The 17,638-nt window shown below is 42.5% G+C and overlaps 1 protein-coding gene across 1 annotated transcript in view; it reads right to left on the reverse strand.

Moving 5' to 3' along the window:
• MED27 (mediator complex subunit 27) overlaps positions 1–9,973 on the reverse strand; it is a 178,613-nt gene extending 168,640 nt beyond the window's left edge. The window contains exons 1-2 of the mRNA XM_084649743.1: positions 9,667–9,973; positions 6,106–6,250 (exon numbers count right to left, since the gene is read on the reverse strand). Coding sequence (XP_084505869.1) covers positions 6,106–6,250; positions 9,667–9,872 — 351 coding nt within the window. The 5' untranslated portion in view covers positions 9,873–9,973. The remainder of the gene's footprint in view (positions 1–6,105; positions 6,251–9,666) is intronic.
• Between the last annotated feature and the right edge of the window lie 7,665 nt (positions 9,974–17,638).

Consider the following 17,638-nt stretch of genomic DNA (forward strand, 5'->3'; position numbering starts at 1 on the left):
TCTCTTGAATATATGCTATGTTTCTTTCAAAAGTTTCACACCACACACTTTATGCAACATCCACTGAAAGTCTGAAAATTCAACTTCTTTCCCTGCTGAAAGTGTTTACAAGACTTTGTTCTGGTTTGTGCATTAGGAATTTTGTTACTAGCAAGATTAATTTTAACAACTCCAGGAACAATGTTTAAGTCTGCTGCTACAGAACAGCCATACAACTTTAAGACCACCAGGAATAGGGGTTGATGGGGGTTAGACATAGTGCCTCTCCACACTCCCTTCAAAGCAGCAAAAATTCTCTACCAGATGATTAACTTTAAAAAGGTCAAACCTGAGGCATTAACTACTTGAAAATGTCCCTTTAAGATAAGAAGCATTTTTCCTATGAAAGTGTTCACCTAGCTCCATTGACATACAGTATGCGACACATTTACTGTTCCAATGGAATCAATGAATACACCTTAACAGGCATTGCCTCAGGCATGCACAGGGCTAAGGTACACAAATGACACCCCAAGGGCAAGGAGGATGGATGAATATACAGAACAAGCAATAACCTCACAGAAGCAGCGGATGAAGGATCAAAGGTACATCTGACTCAAAGAATGAGGTGGAGCTCAAGTGTTCAAAGATGATAAATTTAGTCCAAATTCAAACATTGCTACAACTGGCATGAAAGCTATTATATTACAAGCTTTAATAGATTAAAAATTAAATTAGCCTAGATGTCATGTATCCAATATAATTGTGTATACTTTATAAAACAGACTTAAATTAGACAATCACCTACTTTTTTTCCACAAGACCACTCCATCATTCAATGCACAGAATGGACAGCACACAAGGCAGGGTTGATTAGTGAATGAAGTGGTTATCCGTAAGTCCATGGCCTCATTTGCAGCAGAAAGTTAAATATGTTCAACAGAAAGATGAGGCATACAGGACTGAGATCCAGTAGAAGAGAGTTCTGTCACTGGTTCTGTCACAGATGTGATGTTAGATTAGTCATTTAAAACAAAATTTGCACAGGTAGTCACTGATTGTTCATTTTTTTGGGAGTTCTACCTGAGACACCTACCTAGAGTCTAATTTTCAAGACTGCTGAGCACTCAATTCCAATGGAAGTCAATAGGAGTTGCAGGTGTTCTACACATCTGAAATCTCAGGGTACCAGCATCTTGGGCACCCAAAGTCAGTAGGCACTTTTGTAAATTTTGGCCTAACTCTCAATGTGCTTCAGTTCCCTACTTGTAAAATTGGGATAACAATACTTCCCTTCTTCACAGGGAAGTTGTAAAGATGAACTCATTAACATTTGAGAGCACAACAGAAAAAGCTATGAAAATATTCCATACTTAGGGCAGCATTTGGACAGCATGCAGTAAATACAAGTATTAAATAGTTGCCTCAGCCTCTGAGCACCCCTCAACCTATGCACTGAATCAGGTGGTATAAAAATAGTATATGATCATATAATTAAAAGCTAATATAATGCTTACAAACAAGGAGTCAGAGTTAAGGCTGCACAGGCAACCTTTTATTCTGGCATTTCCTAACTTTTGAACACTTGGCTTTGCCACCTTAATATAATTTTTGTATGAAACATATATGGATATAAAATGTCTGTATTAGTCAGTATTTCAGTCTAATTTAAGTGACTTTTAACCAGTTCCTCAAGTGTAGAATTATAATTGTGGTACTATCTTCCCATAAGATTTTTTCTGTGAATTCTGATGTAATGCAGGGATGCACACTAGAAAACAATGAAAAGTATTATTCTGCAGGTGAAGTGCTGAGTGGTCTAAATAATATCAGACCACACATCCACAGGCCATGATCCATTTGGCAGAGCAAAGTACAAAAATGCAATTGTCCATATGTACATGATTATTGAAACAGAAAACAATTTCTAATCATTAGGCAGAGCTCAATGAGTGTTAAAAAAAGATAACTGCTGGTTCCAAAGAGCACCATAACTTACCAACATCCAATCAGCGTTTCACCTACAGGAAGATACCTAATTCTTTTCTTGTTTTCCAATATATATCTTCAGCATTAAATCAGAATGCACAGAAAGCTCAATTTGGGAAATGGTTCTTCAATTATAATTAAAAACTTAGCTTCCATTCTTAAAGAAACAGTTTTAAAAAAAACCAAAAACCACACATCACTCCATATATTAGACCTAAATACTGACTAATGGAGACATGTCATGTCTCCGTGAGCTCTAGGACGAGGAATTAACTCAATTGAGCTATATAATTTCTGCCTTAAAACAGCAAGTCAGCCAAAGCAAACAAAAAGCCATCTAATTCCTCCCTTATAAATGATCAGTTTCAACTTTCGGTGTTTATATCAGCTAAAATTTGTAAGCTTTGCTAGGCAACATCTGTAAAAGTAAAGTTCTTTTGCAGATTCATGTGTGTTTAATTAATATGTTTAACAAGCTGTTTTGTGTTCCCAAAGAACACAGCTGTCTCTATTACACGTACAACTTTACCATCTGCAAAAACTACAATAAGTAAATATCAAAATAGCAGGTGTTAATAAAGAGCAGCCAAGATAACTCTTCTCTAGGGAAAGAATTAGTTCTTTCATTATAATCTTCTGTAGCCCTGGAGCAGGCAAACCTTAGATGTTCAGGTCTAGAAGGAACCGGTTTTGTGGTTCATGGGAACAACAAAGTAAGTTCTTGGGGTAAATCTCTGCAAAACCACAACTATTAAGTATAAACTAAATACGTGGCCCCAGGCCAAAGCCTTAAGACACTAATCGCCATTTGAAATGTGGGTCTCCACATAATATTCATTAACCACAGTTATACACGTTCACACTTGATGGATAAAATGAAGCTAAAATTGTCAAGGGAATCCTTAATTTCCCATTTTAATATTTATATAAAGTGAGAATTTTCTGTTAAGCTCTATGAAATAAAATGTTCCCATACACAAAGTATTGCAAAGCTATTCATTTAAAATGTCTTAAGATAGTGTATTTTCACTTCTTTTCTCCCAAAAAGTAACTCACTTATTATTGATATTAGTCTACTACCTGAATTCCCATGGTTTTAAAAGTTAAATGGGTATGTATGGCTCCATGCAACAGTAGAAGACTTCTACAATTGCTTTCCCTGTGCTTTATGAATGTCTTTTGGAATCCTACCCTAGCAATTTCCCCCACACACACACAAACACACACACCCCGCCTTTCTTTATCTTCCACAAACAACCATTTGATTATTCATGTAATCAGTAATGCATGAACCATCTAAAGAGAAAGGGAGAGGGAAATGCCCTCATCTCAGCTCATCAAAAATACAACAAGCAAGCCACAAAGGGGTCACAAATTAAAAATTAAATGCAGACAGAAAAAGTGCATCCACACATTACCACTACTGAAACTTCCCTTCCAAACAGGGGACACATACAGTAGCGAGAGGAGGTGGCCAAAGACATGTTTTAAAGTTATGCTAATTACATTTTATTCATAACACATGTTTATCAATGAAGAAAAATTAAGCACCAGCATGCTTGAACACCACTAGAATCTTTGCAGCTACAGGCAAAGCCACTGGATGGCTAAAGCTGTCACACGGGTGACAGATCTGCTGTTAGCAACTAAGGTAATCTATATACCAGTGCCAAGTGCTGCAAAGACAGCAGGAGGTGACTGCAGATTACAAGAAACTCAGGAAAGGAAGCTGGTAATATTTAGAGATGCATCAAGCAGACAATAACTAGTTAAATGCAAAATATATATATATATATATTTATTTATTATAGACTAGATCTGTACAATACGTTTCCACTAAAAAAAAAATCCCCCCTCCCAAAAGACAAGCATCTATTAGCACTAAATTCCACCTAATTTATAAAATGTTAACATGCATTTGCACTCTGAAAAACTATTGCAAAAATGATAGTGTGGGGCTCTGTGGGTCTTACTAACACTAGATCAATTTGCTCAGTTTACAAATGAAAAGTCACCTTCCAAATTCATCCTGGAATCTGAGAGTCTTTCTTGGTCAGGCATCACCAGTAAGAAATCATCTACAGCTGGAACACAGACCTGCTTACTTTACTGCCCAAAATAATTTTTGCTAATTTTTATTCCTGATACTTCTACAAAACCTATACAAGTGTGTAAGAGAGATGGATTCTGCTCTTTCTTGCGCATCATCAGAATTATTAGCTAAGTTCCAGTTGCAGAATCTCTTACCAGTAATGAACATACGCCATACACAAATCCACCTCACACTCTCCCCTAGTTGTCCTGGCTCTGGAGTCCTCACAAGGGTACAAAGTAATTTTTGTTATTTAAAAAAAAAAAAAAACTTTGTAAAGTAAGCAAATATGTACAACAGGTTGGCAACATTTGATTGAAAAACCCACTGGAAGCACCCAAGCCTGGCGAGAGAGGTTGGACTTGATTTTGTGTTTCATTTTGAATTTGTCAACAAAACAAAACTCAGTAACAGGGTTTTATGTCTCTGACTATACCCAGGGAGCAGGTCTGCTAAGTAAGAAAGTCAAACTGCTGACAATAACTACACTTTAAACAGAAAAAAAATCAGTTCGGGGAGGCGGGGTGGGTAATCACACTTTAAATTAAACTAATACTGAGTTTTGCATCAGACTACACATTCTGCAGCACTACAGGTAAATTAAAATAGAAGACTGTATTGAATTAAAAATGAAAAGTCACAATATGATCAGCAGAGTCTTCACTGTGGGGTTTACTCTGCTATTTAATTTAATTTATACAGCCAGAAGAGGTAAATATATGACAGATTTTTATATTTACTGTACAGAGGTACACACCAATAATTATCAGGGAGGTGTGAAGCAGGAGGTTTTAGCTGCAAGACGGGACAGTTTTAGCATTTGGGAAGGCATGGGAGGCAGGTGAGGCTTTTGGCAAAGGGAAAGGGATGCATGTCCAGTTTCTCTCTCGCAAGTAGGTTTGGAAGGGACTTAAACTCCTAGTTCTCCACCTCAGCATCCTACTGCCTTCTGCCACAAAGTCTGGTACCTCCTCCAAGGACAAATAAGGGCATTATTACAAAGATATTTGTGCTAAAATGACCATCAGTTTGAATAGACAACACAACGTTAAGTTTCAGAGTTACACCCCACCAAGAGAAATGTGGATAGTTCTGCAGATGACCCTGATGAAGTGAAGAATCTGCCCACCAGCATGGAAGGGGTTAAAGAGGGCCTTTGGGCCCAGTTAGCCTTGCCCCATTGTACCTGCAGCCAGTACCAGGCCGGGGGTGGGGTGGGGGAGGAGAAAAGGAGAGAACCTGGTTCAGTTCAGGGCTGACTGGCAGAGAGGCAGGAGCTAGCTGCCTCTCTACCTGAGGGGAAGGATCACTAACTTGTCAGCCAAGGCAGAAAATAAGCTCCCTGGCTGAAAGACTTCAGAGAGCCAGCTTAAGAGGTAACTGGGTGACTAAAGCACAGAGACCTTGTGGGGTTCTGGCTCCGCCAAACTTATGGCTGCCCTGCCCGGAGGAATCTGGGACTGCAGCAGGACAGCACCCAAGGTCCACGAGGGGATGCTACTTAGAGAGAAGCCACCACAGCAACTTGGATTATAGGGGCCACTCCACAAACTGAAGCGACAGCAATAGGAAGCAGCCCAGGACAGTAGACAGACTCCCCGTTGGGAGGTCCCCTGCTCAGGGGTTGACTCACGCAGGGCGCTGGGCTGGGACCTGGTGGAGTGGGAGGGCCCGGGTCCCCCTGCCCCACTGACTTAAAGACTGAGCACCCTGACCAGGGAAGCCAGGAGCTGGCAGTCAACAGTTCCAATCACTTGACCACCTGGCCCTCCACACTCCATTACAATGACGATACAACATCAGTTCACATTTGGAATATTATCTTCACAAACATAAGAATTAAAAACTTTTTAATTCTTTTTAAAATTAAAGCTTAAATTCTGTTTCATAAGTTCTGCAGCCTTGATAATGTGAAATACATAGGGTTCTGCCTTTGTAGCGGACCAAACATTATATACCAATGCACACCAACTACCCACCCTATTATTTAATTACTTCAGTCTACAAAAGATCTATTCATTAGCAATTTGATACACATTGTTTACCTTGTTTGACCATTTATAGGCCTGAAGTAGTTGACTGTAGAGAGGAGTTTTGTCCTGTACAGGATCTAGGCTCAACAATCCACTATTATGGAGAGGATGGTTCTCAGATGGTTTGCCTACTAGATTGCTCAGACGTTCCAGTTCACTAGAAGTAAAAAAACAAACACCTTTTATGTAAGAACTGTAGATAGTGTGGAGTGAACAATCAAGTGTGCATGTAAGATATGGTCCTTACACATCTCACAATTAAAAAAAAATCAATTTAGACATAAAAATTTAAAAATGCTTGTCCAAAGCTCAAGGCAGTTTGACAAGCATTTAATCACCAGTATTAACCGAAAAATCACAAATGACACCACCCCCAAACAACAATACTTCTCCCTCCCCAAAAACCTTGGTAAATACATGGGCTTTGTAACATGCCATGAAGATTCAGAATATTTTGGACAAGGGTTGGTAGAACTGCAGTTCCCAGCCAATGAGAGCTGCAGGCACATATGGAGCTGGGTAGGGGAGCCTGCCAGCCCCACCAACCCTCCCCCCACCCCAGCACCAGCAGGGGTCCTGGGCCACCTCCCCCAACGCCCCCGGACTGCTCCCTGCCCAGAGTACTCTCAGGCCCCAGCCCAAATTTTAGTTACAGGTATATAGTAAAAGTCATAGATAGGTCATGGGCCGTGAATTTTTGTTTACTGCCCATGACCTGTCCATGACTTTTACTAAAAATACCCATGACAAAAATGTAGCCTTAACTATCATTCCCTCTGACTTACATGTCTCACACCACCTTAAGGCTCCATTCCTGCAAACATTTAGGCACATGATAGCTTTACTACTGAAAGCAGGCAAATTGAAATAAGTGGGATTACTCACAGTAGCAACATTAAACATAAATTGCCTTTTTATGGCATTATCCAAAGTCCATTGACTTCAACAGGTTTTTGATCAGATCCTTATTTCATTCAGTAATTTAAATATGTTATTATGTGTCTAAAGCACCTCTCTCACTTTTGCTTGTTCTATAAATAATAAAAATGATATCTATCCAATTATGTTGCAAACTTCAGAAAAAATAATTAGATATTTATAAAAATGGGTAAGAATACCTTCTCTTGCTAAGATGAAAGTCAGGAAAATATTTCAAGTAACTTATTCACAGACACTTTGTCATCAAATTTGGTTGGCTAATAAAAAAAAGTGGCACAGTTTTGGAACTAACCAAAGTGCAATTTCTGTGTGTGTGCCAGGGGAAGAAGAAAAAAAAAAATCAGCTGAGTATTGTCAAAATAGAAATTTAGCAAAGTAGTGGAGAAAGACCTCCATCTTATCTGCACCTTTAATTTTCTTGTGTTTACAAGGAATCAAGTAGGAAGCTAGTTATCTTCACAGCCTCACTATGATCATATTGGTTTAAGTGCAACACAGCAGCTCATATGGGGGGGGGGGCAGTAAGTAATAAAATGTCACTCATCTGGACTGAGTTCTTGGTTACCCTAGGTTTCAGAATTATATGATTTTCCCTAGTCTACAGAGAAGTTACTGAATGTTTAGAGTCAGTGATATGATTATTGATAACTTTTACAGCACTACACTTTACAAAACAAATAAAGACAAAACAGCTTACAGTCTGAGGCCTTGATCTTGCAAAGGGATCTGTTCAAGTAGCTCTTAGCTAGCTTTCTTGTATTATATTTATTATTATTATTATTATAATACTGTTATTATAACTATCGATCCCTTTGCAGGATCAGGTCCTATGTTAAAATGAAAATACCAGATGCATAGGAGCACAAAGGCAAAAGCAGAACAAGCAGTCACTTAGATTAATGTACATTCGTTGAGAGTTACTTTTGTTGTTTGTATAAAAATATAAGATTTGGTGGAGAAAAATAATTTCCATGGCTTCCTATCCTACAAACAAAGTTTAGCATCATTGTTAAACTAGTTTCAGAGCTCAGAGTAGCAGCAATGTTAGTCTGTATTCGCAAAAAGAAAAGGAGAACTTGTGACACCTTAGAGACTAACCAATTTATTTGAGCATAAGCTTTCGTGAGCTACACGAATAAATAAATTGGTTAGTTTCTAAGGTGCCACAAGTACTCCTTTTCTTTTAGTTTCAGAGTGGTAGCCATGTTAGTCTGTATCAGCAAAAACAACAAGGAGTACTTGTGGCACCTTAGAGACTAACAAATTTATTTGGGCATAAGCTTTCGTGGGCTAAACCCACGTTTAGCCTACGAAAGCTTATGCCCAAATAAATTTGTTAGTCTCTAAGGTATCACAAGTACTCCTCGTTGCTTTTGTTAAACTAGTGTACCCCACAAATTCCTCCTCTTTCACTTAGGTCAGTGGTGGTCTACCTTTTTTTCATTTGTGGAGCCCTAAAAAACTTCAAATGGAAGTGCAGACCCCTTTGGAAATCTTAGGTGCTAGATGCTGTACAAACAGAACAAAAAGACAGTCCCTGCCCCAAAAAGTTGATAAACTAAGGCCCAGATCCTCAAAGATATTTAGGTGCCTAACTCTCATTAACTCCAATGGAAGTTAGGTCAGTTAGGTGTTTAAACACACCTGAGAACCTGGGCCTAAATATAAAACAAGAGACAAAAGATGGAAATAGACAAATGGGGAATACAGGGAAACAATGAGACCATAATATCCCCTGCTGATGAGCTGTTAGAAATCTACCCCAATAAGCCACACAACTGATAACTGGGCTCACCACCTCTCAGTTCTGATGCACCCTATCAAAACTCAACCTTCGGGATGAATTTGAAATGTAGCTTTTAAAAAAGAGATGCTGTTAACTTTAAAATCAAACACTATACACAAACAAAGTTACTTACTAACACCTATTAAAACGGAAAGAATTCTGAAAATCCAGTCTACTTCTATTTATGCTCTTTGTTTACTTTTCCATGGTCCCAACCTAAAAAGGTAGATTCTGTTCAGTCAGTGTGGCTCGTTTGCCCTCAGTTTCACTCTGAGGTCCTTAGTGCTAAGACTTCTTTTTTGGGGAGGGGGGAAGGGGGGGTATTTTATTTTATTTCAAATACTGCAGGGGAAACATTTGTGCCGATAACACATCAAACTGGTCCTAGCCCTTAAATAAGCTTGTTTCCACAAAATTAAGTCGACGTTCAACTTCAAGTCAAGTCAGTCCCAAGACAGGAGGGAAAGGTAATGGCCAGCCCTCCCCGCGCCTTGTTGTGCTCGTCGAATCGCGTTCCCTATTTAAAAATCTCTCCCCCCTTTTTCCGCGCAAAATGGAGGGACGCTCCTCAGCCAGAAAGGGGAGTGACAGGGGCGGTGCAGCGCCCCAGGGGCTCGCTGGCTCACGGGATGGTTCCAGCTGGGGGTGCCCCTTCCAAACCTGGGTGCACCCGGCCCAGCCTCCCCGAAGCCAGGCCCCAGCTCCGCTCCGAGCGCAGGGCACCCCTTCTCCTCCACGCCTCTGCCCACCGCCTCTCCGGCCCGCCGCTTCCCCTCAGGTCCCGCCGCCGCCCCCCAACCCGGCCCCCGCGCCTCACGGCGAGCAGCCGCCCCCGGCCCCGCACGCACCTCAAGTCCCGGCTGACCGAGTGCAGGCTCTCCTGGAAGCAGGAGACGAAGCTCTTCTCGCGGCCCTCCAGCGTCTCCTTGTTCCGCATCCCGTCCTTCAGGCAGTCAAACACCCGGGTGACGCTGGAGCGCAGCGCCTGGATAGCGGCGATGGCCTGGGAGAAGGCCTCCAGGTTCACCCCGGGGCTCAGCACCCCCTCCGCCATCTTACCCCGTAGCCAGCCGAATGGGCCTCCCGAGCCTGGCAACCAGAAGCGCCGGGAACACCACGGGGCCGCGCCGGCCCCAGGGCAGCCTGGGAAATGTAGTCTTGTGCGGGGGGCTAGCGAGTCGGTGAGGGGCTAGAGTGGTCTGTGGGTGGACGTAGCAGGGCGGGGGAGGTATAGAGAGGTGGGGAGCAGGGAGTCGGTGAGGGGATAGAGTGGCCTGTGGGTGGATGTAGGGGGCGGGGAGGTATAGAGAGGTTAGGGCAGGGAGTCAGTGAGGGGGTAGTGGGTGGACGTAGCAGGGTGGGGGAGGTATAGAGAGATGAGGGCAGGGAGTCAGTGAGGGGGTAGAGACGTCTGTGGGTGGACGTAGCAGGGCGGGGGAGGTATAGAGAGGTGGGGAGCAGGGAGTCGGTGAGGGGATAGAGTGGCCTGTGGGTGGATGTAGGGGGCGGGGAGGTATAGAGAGGTTAGGGCAGGGAGTCAGTGAGGGGGTAGTGGGTGGACGTAGCAGGGTGGGGGAGGTATAGAGAGATGAGGGCAGGGAGTCAGTGAGGGGGTAGAGACGTCTGTGGGTGGACGTAGCAGGGCGGGGGAGGTATAGAGAGGTGGGGAGCAGGGAGTCGGTGAGGGGATAGAGTGGCCTGTGGGTGGATGTAGGGGGCGGGGAGGTATAGAGAGGTTAGGGCAGGGAGTCAGTGAGGGGGTAGTGGGTGGACGTAGCAGGGTGGGGGAGGTATAGAGAGATGAGGGCAGGGAGTCAGTGAGGGGGTAGAGACGTCTGTGGGTGGACGTAGCAGGGCGGGGGAGGTATAGAGAGGTGGGAAGCAGGGAGTCGGTGGGCGGATAGAGAGGACTGTGGGTGGACGTAGGCAGGGCCGGTGCAACCACTAGGCAAACTGGCCACTGGGCGCCAAGTGGTTGGGGGTAGCCAAAAGCACGCTCCAGGGAGGCGGTGGAGCGGTGGTGAGCTGGTGCAGCGGGGCGGGCCGCCTGCAGCACATAACGGGGGGCAGCGTGCAAGGGAACCGCTCCCCGCCCCAACTCACCTCTGCTCCACCTCCTCCTCTGAGCATGCCGCCCCACTCTGCTTCTCTCCCTCTCAGGTTTGCGGCGCCAAACAACTGATTGGCGCCGTAAGCCTGGGAGGCGGGAGAAGTGGAGCGGCGGCTCCCTGGGCCGAGGGGGGGGAAGCTGCCGCAGGGCTCCTGGGTGGGTGTAAGGTGGAAGTTTTGCCTAGGGCGTGAAACATCCTTGCACCAGCCCTGGACGTAGGGGGTCAGGGAGTCAGTGTGGGATGTGTAGAGAGGTGGGGAGAAGGGAGTCAGTGTGTGGGGGTATAGAGAGGTGGGGAGAAGGGAGTCAGTGAAGGGGTAGAGAGGTCTGTGGGTGGACATAAGGGGTGAGGAGTCAGTGTGTGGGGGTGTAGAGAGGTGGGGAGTAGGGAGTCAGTGAGGGGACGTAGGGGAGCGGGGAGTCAGTGTGAGGGTAGGGAGAGGTGTGAAGTCAGTAAGAAGGTAAAAAGAAAAGGAGTACTTGTGGCACCTTACAGACTAACAAATTTATTTGAGGATAAGCTTTCGTGAGCTATTCATGAAGTGAGCTATAGCTCACGAAACCTTATGCTCAAATAAATTTGTTAGTCTCTAAGGTGCCACAAGTACTCCTTTTCTTTTTGCGAATACAGACTAACACGGCTGCTACTCTGAAACCAGTAAGGAGTGAGTGAGGTCTGGAGCGGGCACGGGGAGTATGGGTGCGAGACAGAGGTGGGGTGACAGAGGGTTGTAGGGTGGGGAATTCAGTGTGTTTTTGTCACAGGTATTTTTAGTAAAAATCATGGGTAGGTCATAGGCAGTAAACAAAAATTCATGGCCTGTGACCTGTCTATGATAATACAAAGAAGTTTTGTTGGTGGGGAGGTGGGCAGGGCAATCAACTACAGTAGAACCTGAGTTATGAACACCTCAAGACTGGAGGTTGTTCATTACTCTGAAATGATTGTAACTCTGAACAAAACGTTATGGTTGTTTTTTCAAAAGTTTACAACTGAACATTGACTTAATACAGCTTTGAAACTTTACTATGCAGAAGAAAAATGCTGCTTTTAACCATCTTAATTTAAACGAAACAAGCACAGAAACAGTTTCCTTACCTTGTCAAATCTTTTTTTAAACTTTCCCTTTATTCTTTTAGTAGTCTACATTTAACACAGCACTGTACTGTATTTGGGGGTGTTTGTGGTTTTGTTTTTAGTCTTTGCTGCTGACTGACTGTGTACTTCCAGCTCCAAATGAGGTGTGTGGTTGACTGGTCAGTTCATAACTCTGAGGTTCTGCTGTATAAATACTGAGACTGGTCCTGTCAGCTGCTGAGCATCTCTTGAAATGAATGGGGGCAGTTTAACATTGTTTCAGGCCGTCTACAAACTCAGAAAAAACAACACAGTCTTGGCTTACATTTGGAATTATTTCTCCTAATCATAAAGGCTGGAAACTTTTTTTTCTAATGAAGTTCTCATGTTTGCTTCGCATTTAGATCAATAATGATTTAGATCAGTGGTTCCCAAACTTGTTCCGCCGCTTGTGCCGGGAAAGCCCCTGGCGGGCCAGGCCGGTTTGTTTACTTGCCGTGTCCGCAGGTTCGGCCGATCGCAGCTCCCAGTGGCCGCGGTTCACTGCTCTAGGCCAATGGGAGCTGCTGGAAGTGGCGGCCAGTATATCCCTCGGCCCGCTCCACTTCCAGCAGCTCCCATTGGCCTGGAGCAGTGAACCGCAGCCACTGGGAGCCACAATCGGCCGAACCTGCAGACGCAGCTGATAAACAAACCGGCCTGGCCCGCCAGGGGCTTTCCCGGCACAAGCAGCGGAACAAGTCTGGGAACCACTGATTTAGATAATGGCATAGAGAGTACACTTATGAAGTTTGTGGATGATACCAAGCTGGGAGGGGTTGCATATGCTTTGGAGGATAGGATTAAAATTCAAAATGATCTGGACAAACCGGAGAAATGGTCTGAAGTAAACAGGATAAAATTCAATAAGGGCAAATGCAAAGTACTCCACTTAACAAGGAACAATCAGTTACACACATACAAAACGGGAAATGACTGCCTAGGAAGGAGTACTGCAGAAAGGGATCTGGGGGTTATAGTGGATCACAAGCGAAATAGGAGTCAACAGTATACCACTGCTGCAAAAAAAGCAAAAACCATTCTGGGATGTATTAGCAGGAATGTTGTAAGCAAGACACAAAAAATAATTCTTCGGTTCTACTCCGTGCTGATTAGACTTCAACTGGAGTATTGTGTCCAGTTCTAGACACCACGTTTCAGGAAAGATGTGGCCAAATTGGAGACAGTAAGACAGAAGAGCAACAAAAATGATTAAAGGTCTAGAAAACATGACCAATGAGGGAAGATTGAAAAAAAAAAAAAAAGGTTTGTTTAGTCTGGAGGAGGGAAGACAGAGAGGGGACATGATAAAAGTTTTCAAGTACATAAAAGGTTGTTACAAGGAGGAGGGGGAAAATTGTTCTCCTTAACCTCTGAGGATAGGACAAGAAGCAATGGGCTTACATTGCAGCAAGGGGGGTTTAGTTTGGACATTATGAAAAACTTCCTAACTGGTGGTTAAGCACTGGAATAATTGCCTAGGGAGGTTGTGGAATCTCCATCATTGGAGATTTTTAAGAGTAGGTTAGACAAACACCTGTCAGGGATGGTCTAGAAAACATTTAGTCCTGCCATGAATGCAGTGGACACAAGGTCCCTTCCAGTTCTATGATTCTAGGATTTCTGTGGCAGACTATATAGTTTGTGACAAATTCTCCAGCTGCAATCATAGGATACATGGAATCATGACTATATTTTTGTCTTTAAAACATTGTATTGCGTTCAAGCCTGTATTAATTACTCATTGAGTCTTACAGAAGTCAACAGGACTTTTTCTTGAGGAAGAATTGTAGGATTGATCCCATTAACTAATTCTTCCTCACAACACCCTAAATAAATATTATACATTTTACAGCTGGCAGAAACTGAGACTTTAGCTACACTACAACATTTAATCAAGTTTGTAACTAGTCAGTGATATTGTTGGGTTTAAATGTGGTTTGTATTGTCACTCAGCCTGGTTAACACATTATGACAGACAGCATGTTTCACTGTTCATAGTGATCTAACTTTGGTGTAAGGTTGTTTTCCTGTAACAAGCTTGTCACACTTTCTGCAGCATAGACAGGACCCCAACCATGCTTGTGTAATGGGTTTGGCTGGTTCTCCTACCTCTCAGCTTTTTGTGTGATTGGGATATCCCAAAGTGCCTCTTTTTCTGCTGGTGCTTGTACTCCAGGCACTATCTCTTGCTGAGGTGCTATGGAATACCTGCCCAGAACACACTGATGGTTACAGAATATAGACGTGGACATGCACACTTGGCTATCACATGGCTGTGTTATGAAAATAGCTGCTGTATGGATACAACTCTACTGTGTTTGTTAAAAATGAGTCAGACAGGAGTGTCACAAACTAGATACAAAAGCTCAGTTGTACTTGTAATGTAAACAGGTCAGACTCAGTGAGGTTAAGTGACATGCTAACAGCTACACAGCAAGTCAGTGGCAGAGCTAGAATCAGAATGTACACTAAAAAATTCTGACTCTAAGAAAAGAAATATACAGTTAAAAATAACCAATATAAAAAGGTTGTGGAGAGAAGCGTGACGAAAGAAACAATATTAGGAAGGAGAAAACTAAGTATTGGATGGCAAAACTTGGTAATATACTCCATTGAACTAAACAGGTTGTGCAAGCATGTAGAATTAGATTAGATCCTCAAAAGCTCTACTCCGATGCATCCGATGAAGTGAGCTGTAACTCACGAAAGTTTATGCTCAAATAAATTGGTTAGTCTCTAAGGTGCCACAAGTACTCCTTTTCTTTTTACTAATTGAGCTAACGCACTAAAAATAGAGTATAGCCATACTAGGTACACACTCAGGCTAGTTAGCCCTTTCTGCCACTCATGCTGCTGTGACTAAACTATTTTTAGAGTGCTATCTTGATCAGAGCTAGCACAAGTATGTCTTCTCAAGCTGGAAATCACACCCCCAGCTAGAAGTGTTGACATATCCAGTTTACTCAAGTGTTCTAACTTGAGCCTAGCTGAAGTGAGAGCTTCCACACTTCAGAAACACTTGAGTTATGCCGGGTGATATGATTAGCAGCAGAGAGACATTAGATTAGCAGAGTGATTGGATTGACTGCTGATGAGTTAGTTGTAACTCGAGCTGTTGTATCCCCACTGCATTACAAAGCTTGAGTGCTGCAGAAGCTCAAGCTAAAGTTGTCGTCCTCCACCCCACAATGGGCCAGCTAGCTCTAGTTTAAAGCAGCACTCAATTCAAACTAGAGATTTTTGTGAGAGTCATAACTCAATCCAAATGTGCTGTGAAGACACACCCTAAATGACTTGTCCAAGGTATGAGAAGAAGTCTGTGGTGGAAGGGATTTTGGCCCTGAATCCTCTGGCAGACCCGACCACTTGATCATACTTCCTTCTTATCAATCCTCAATCCATTTAAATTGTCACTGGTATTTGTTCAGCACCATCAGTGAGCTTGGTGCTATATAATACACAAACCTAAAGATAATCCCAGTCCTGAAAGGGCTACCACAATTGATGGCTCTTCATTTTCCCATGTGGAACAGCTAGGAGGTGTTAGTCAGTTTCCAATGAAGAAATGTCCATATCACAAAATCTCCCATCCTATACCTATTTGGTATTCTTGTGCTCTGCACAATGGCCGAGGACCGAACAGGCTACTTGTGGAAATTGAACTGCCTTTTGCCCCCTGAAGTTGGCCCCTTTGAGATCAGGTTTAAGGCAGTTTGGGGAAACCTGCTGCTGCCGCCATTTCTCCCCAGAACATAGAGGATTTCAGTCTCCAGGGCTGCCAACTTCGCACCTTACACCAGCACTGAATTCACATGAAAATTTAAAACAAAAATGCAAAAATAATCTGTACCCAGTCAAACTAGATGTTATTTTTTGCATGTAATATTCTGTCCCAAAAATATGTCAAATTTTACTTGCAAAAATAAAAGACTGCTGTTTTATTCCATATGCAATCTGTAGAGCAATACACTCAGCTGCTTTTTTTTCCCCTACTCAAAGATCAAGTGCAGAATCTGGTGTAATATTGAATGGGGAGAATATCTCGTTATTTAAAAGCTAAATAACTGCTTAAAATTAGATCTGTGAAGGCATCAAAAAATACCAGAATTCACAGATGGTTTGTAGATAAATTCATACTGTATTCAGTCCACTCAACATCTAAACACACACCAAAAAAAAAACACTACACAAAAAAACAAAAAAAACACTTTTTCCTCTCTTCAGTCTGAATGCTGATGTTTGCTCAAAACATATGTGCTTCTTTCTTTAAATTGAGCTCTGAGTCATGGGCTATTGCACTATTACATTCAAACAGCCATTTCTTTGAAAATTTGCACCAGTATATTTTTTAAATATGTAAAAATACATATTTAAATTTTGTCTGTATTTTTTGCATATTTTCAAATGGACAGCTATCAGGAGCGGGTTAAATGGAAATAATGGAAATAATATAGACAAGATGAACTGCAACATGCAGGGGGATGAGACTGAATGATCCAATTGTTTCTTCTTGGCTCAATCCTTTATCCTGATCCTGCAGTTCTCATGCAGCAGAATTCCAGTTGAATTTACTAGGAGTTTTGTCTGAGGGCAACAGGGTTAGGCTCAGTATGTTCAGTATGCACTGTGGTTAAACTAGGGTTTCCTCCTGGATTCTGTCGTATTATTTTAAATCTTACTGCATTGTAGTACATAAGACTGGTATGTCAAGGGGCAACAGCAGGCAACTAAAAGTTAAGACTCCTGGGATATGTTTCTGTCAGTCTCACATGAGGCAAATCCTACTTCCATGGATGTGGAGAGTCCAGATTCAGCAGTCGCTCAATATACAACTGTGCAAATCCACTATCCTTGATCCTCATGGAACAGGGGCACAAGAGCTTCAGAAGCTACTGAATTCTTAGGTTTGTGGTAGCATCTGTTATGTTGATTGGTTATTCTTCCACTGCCAGAGAGGAAAACCCAATTGCACAGCCTAGATACACAGGCTGTACTTTGCTTTCTAGGATTTGACCCTGTGTCAATAGTTACTGTCTCTCTGTATTTAATTTTTTTTTTAAATAGCCATCTTTCAGGGGTGTTTTTAGGCTTCAATAATTAACAAGTAGTTTGAGGTCCTGGAATGGCAAGGATTATATAAGAGCATGGTTTTATTATGCTTTACACCATAGCCTTCCTTGTATGCACGTTTCAGTTATGGTCTCTTTTTTAATCCACTCTTTTCACTAGTTTTGTCTGTTTTAAAAGGGTGATTCCAACAGCAAAAATGAAGTCAATAAAATCTGCTTATGGTTGAAAATAGATATGAAAATTTGGGATTCCCAGATTACACTATCAATTTTGAATCATCATAAATTTAACAGTTGCACAGGTCAGGTTTTTTCAAACTGTTTCAGACTCATCAATTCATCCAGGAGGACAGCCTGGATGAGTTTAAACATCAATTTAGCATAGAAAAATCTTCCAGACAATAGATATAACAAACAGAGGCTCAGTGGGAAATTCAGAGTCTACTTCACTCTGGCCCTGATTCAGGAAAACATCCCGAGTCAGGAAAGCATCTAAGCACATATTTAATGTTAAGCACATA

The sequence above is a fragment of the Lepidochelys olivacea genome (genome assembly GCF_965140295.1).
Source record: "Lepidochelys olivacea isolate rLepOli2 genome assembly, chromosome: 16".
In the NCBI taxonomy this organism is placed as follows: domain Eukaryota; kingdom Metazoa; phylum Chordata; order Testudines; family Cheloniidae; genus Lepidochelys; species Lepidochelys olivacea.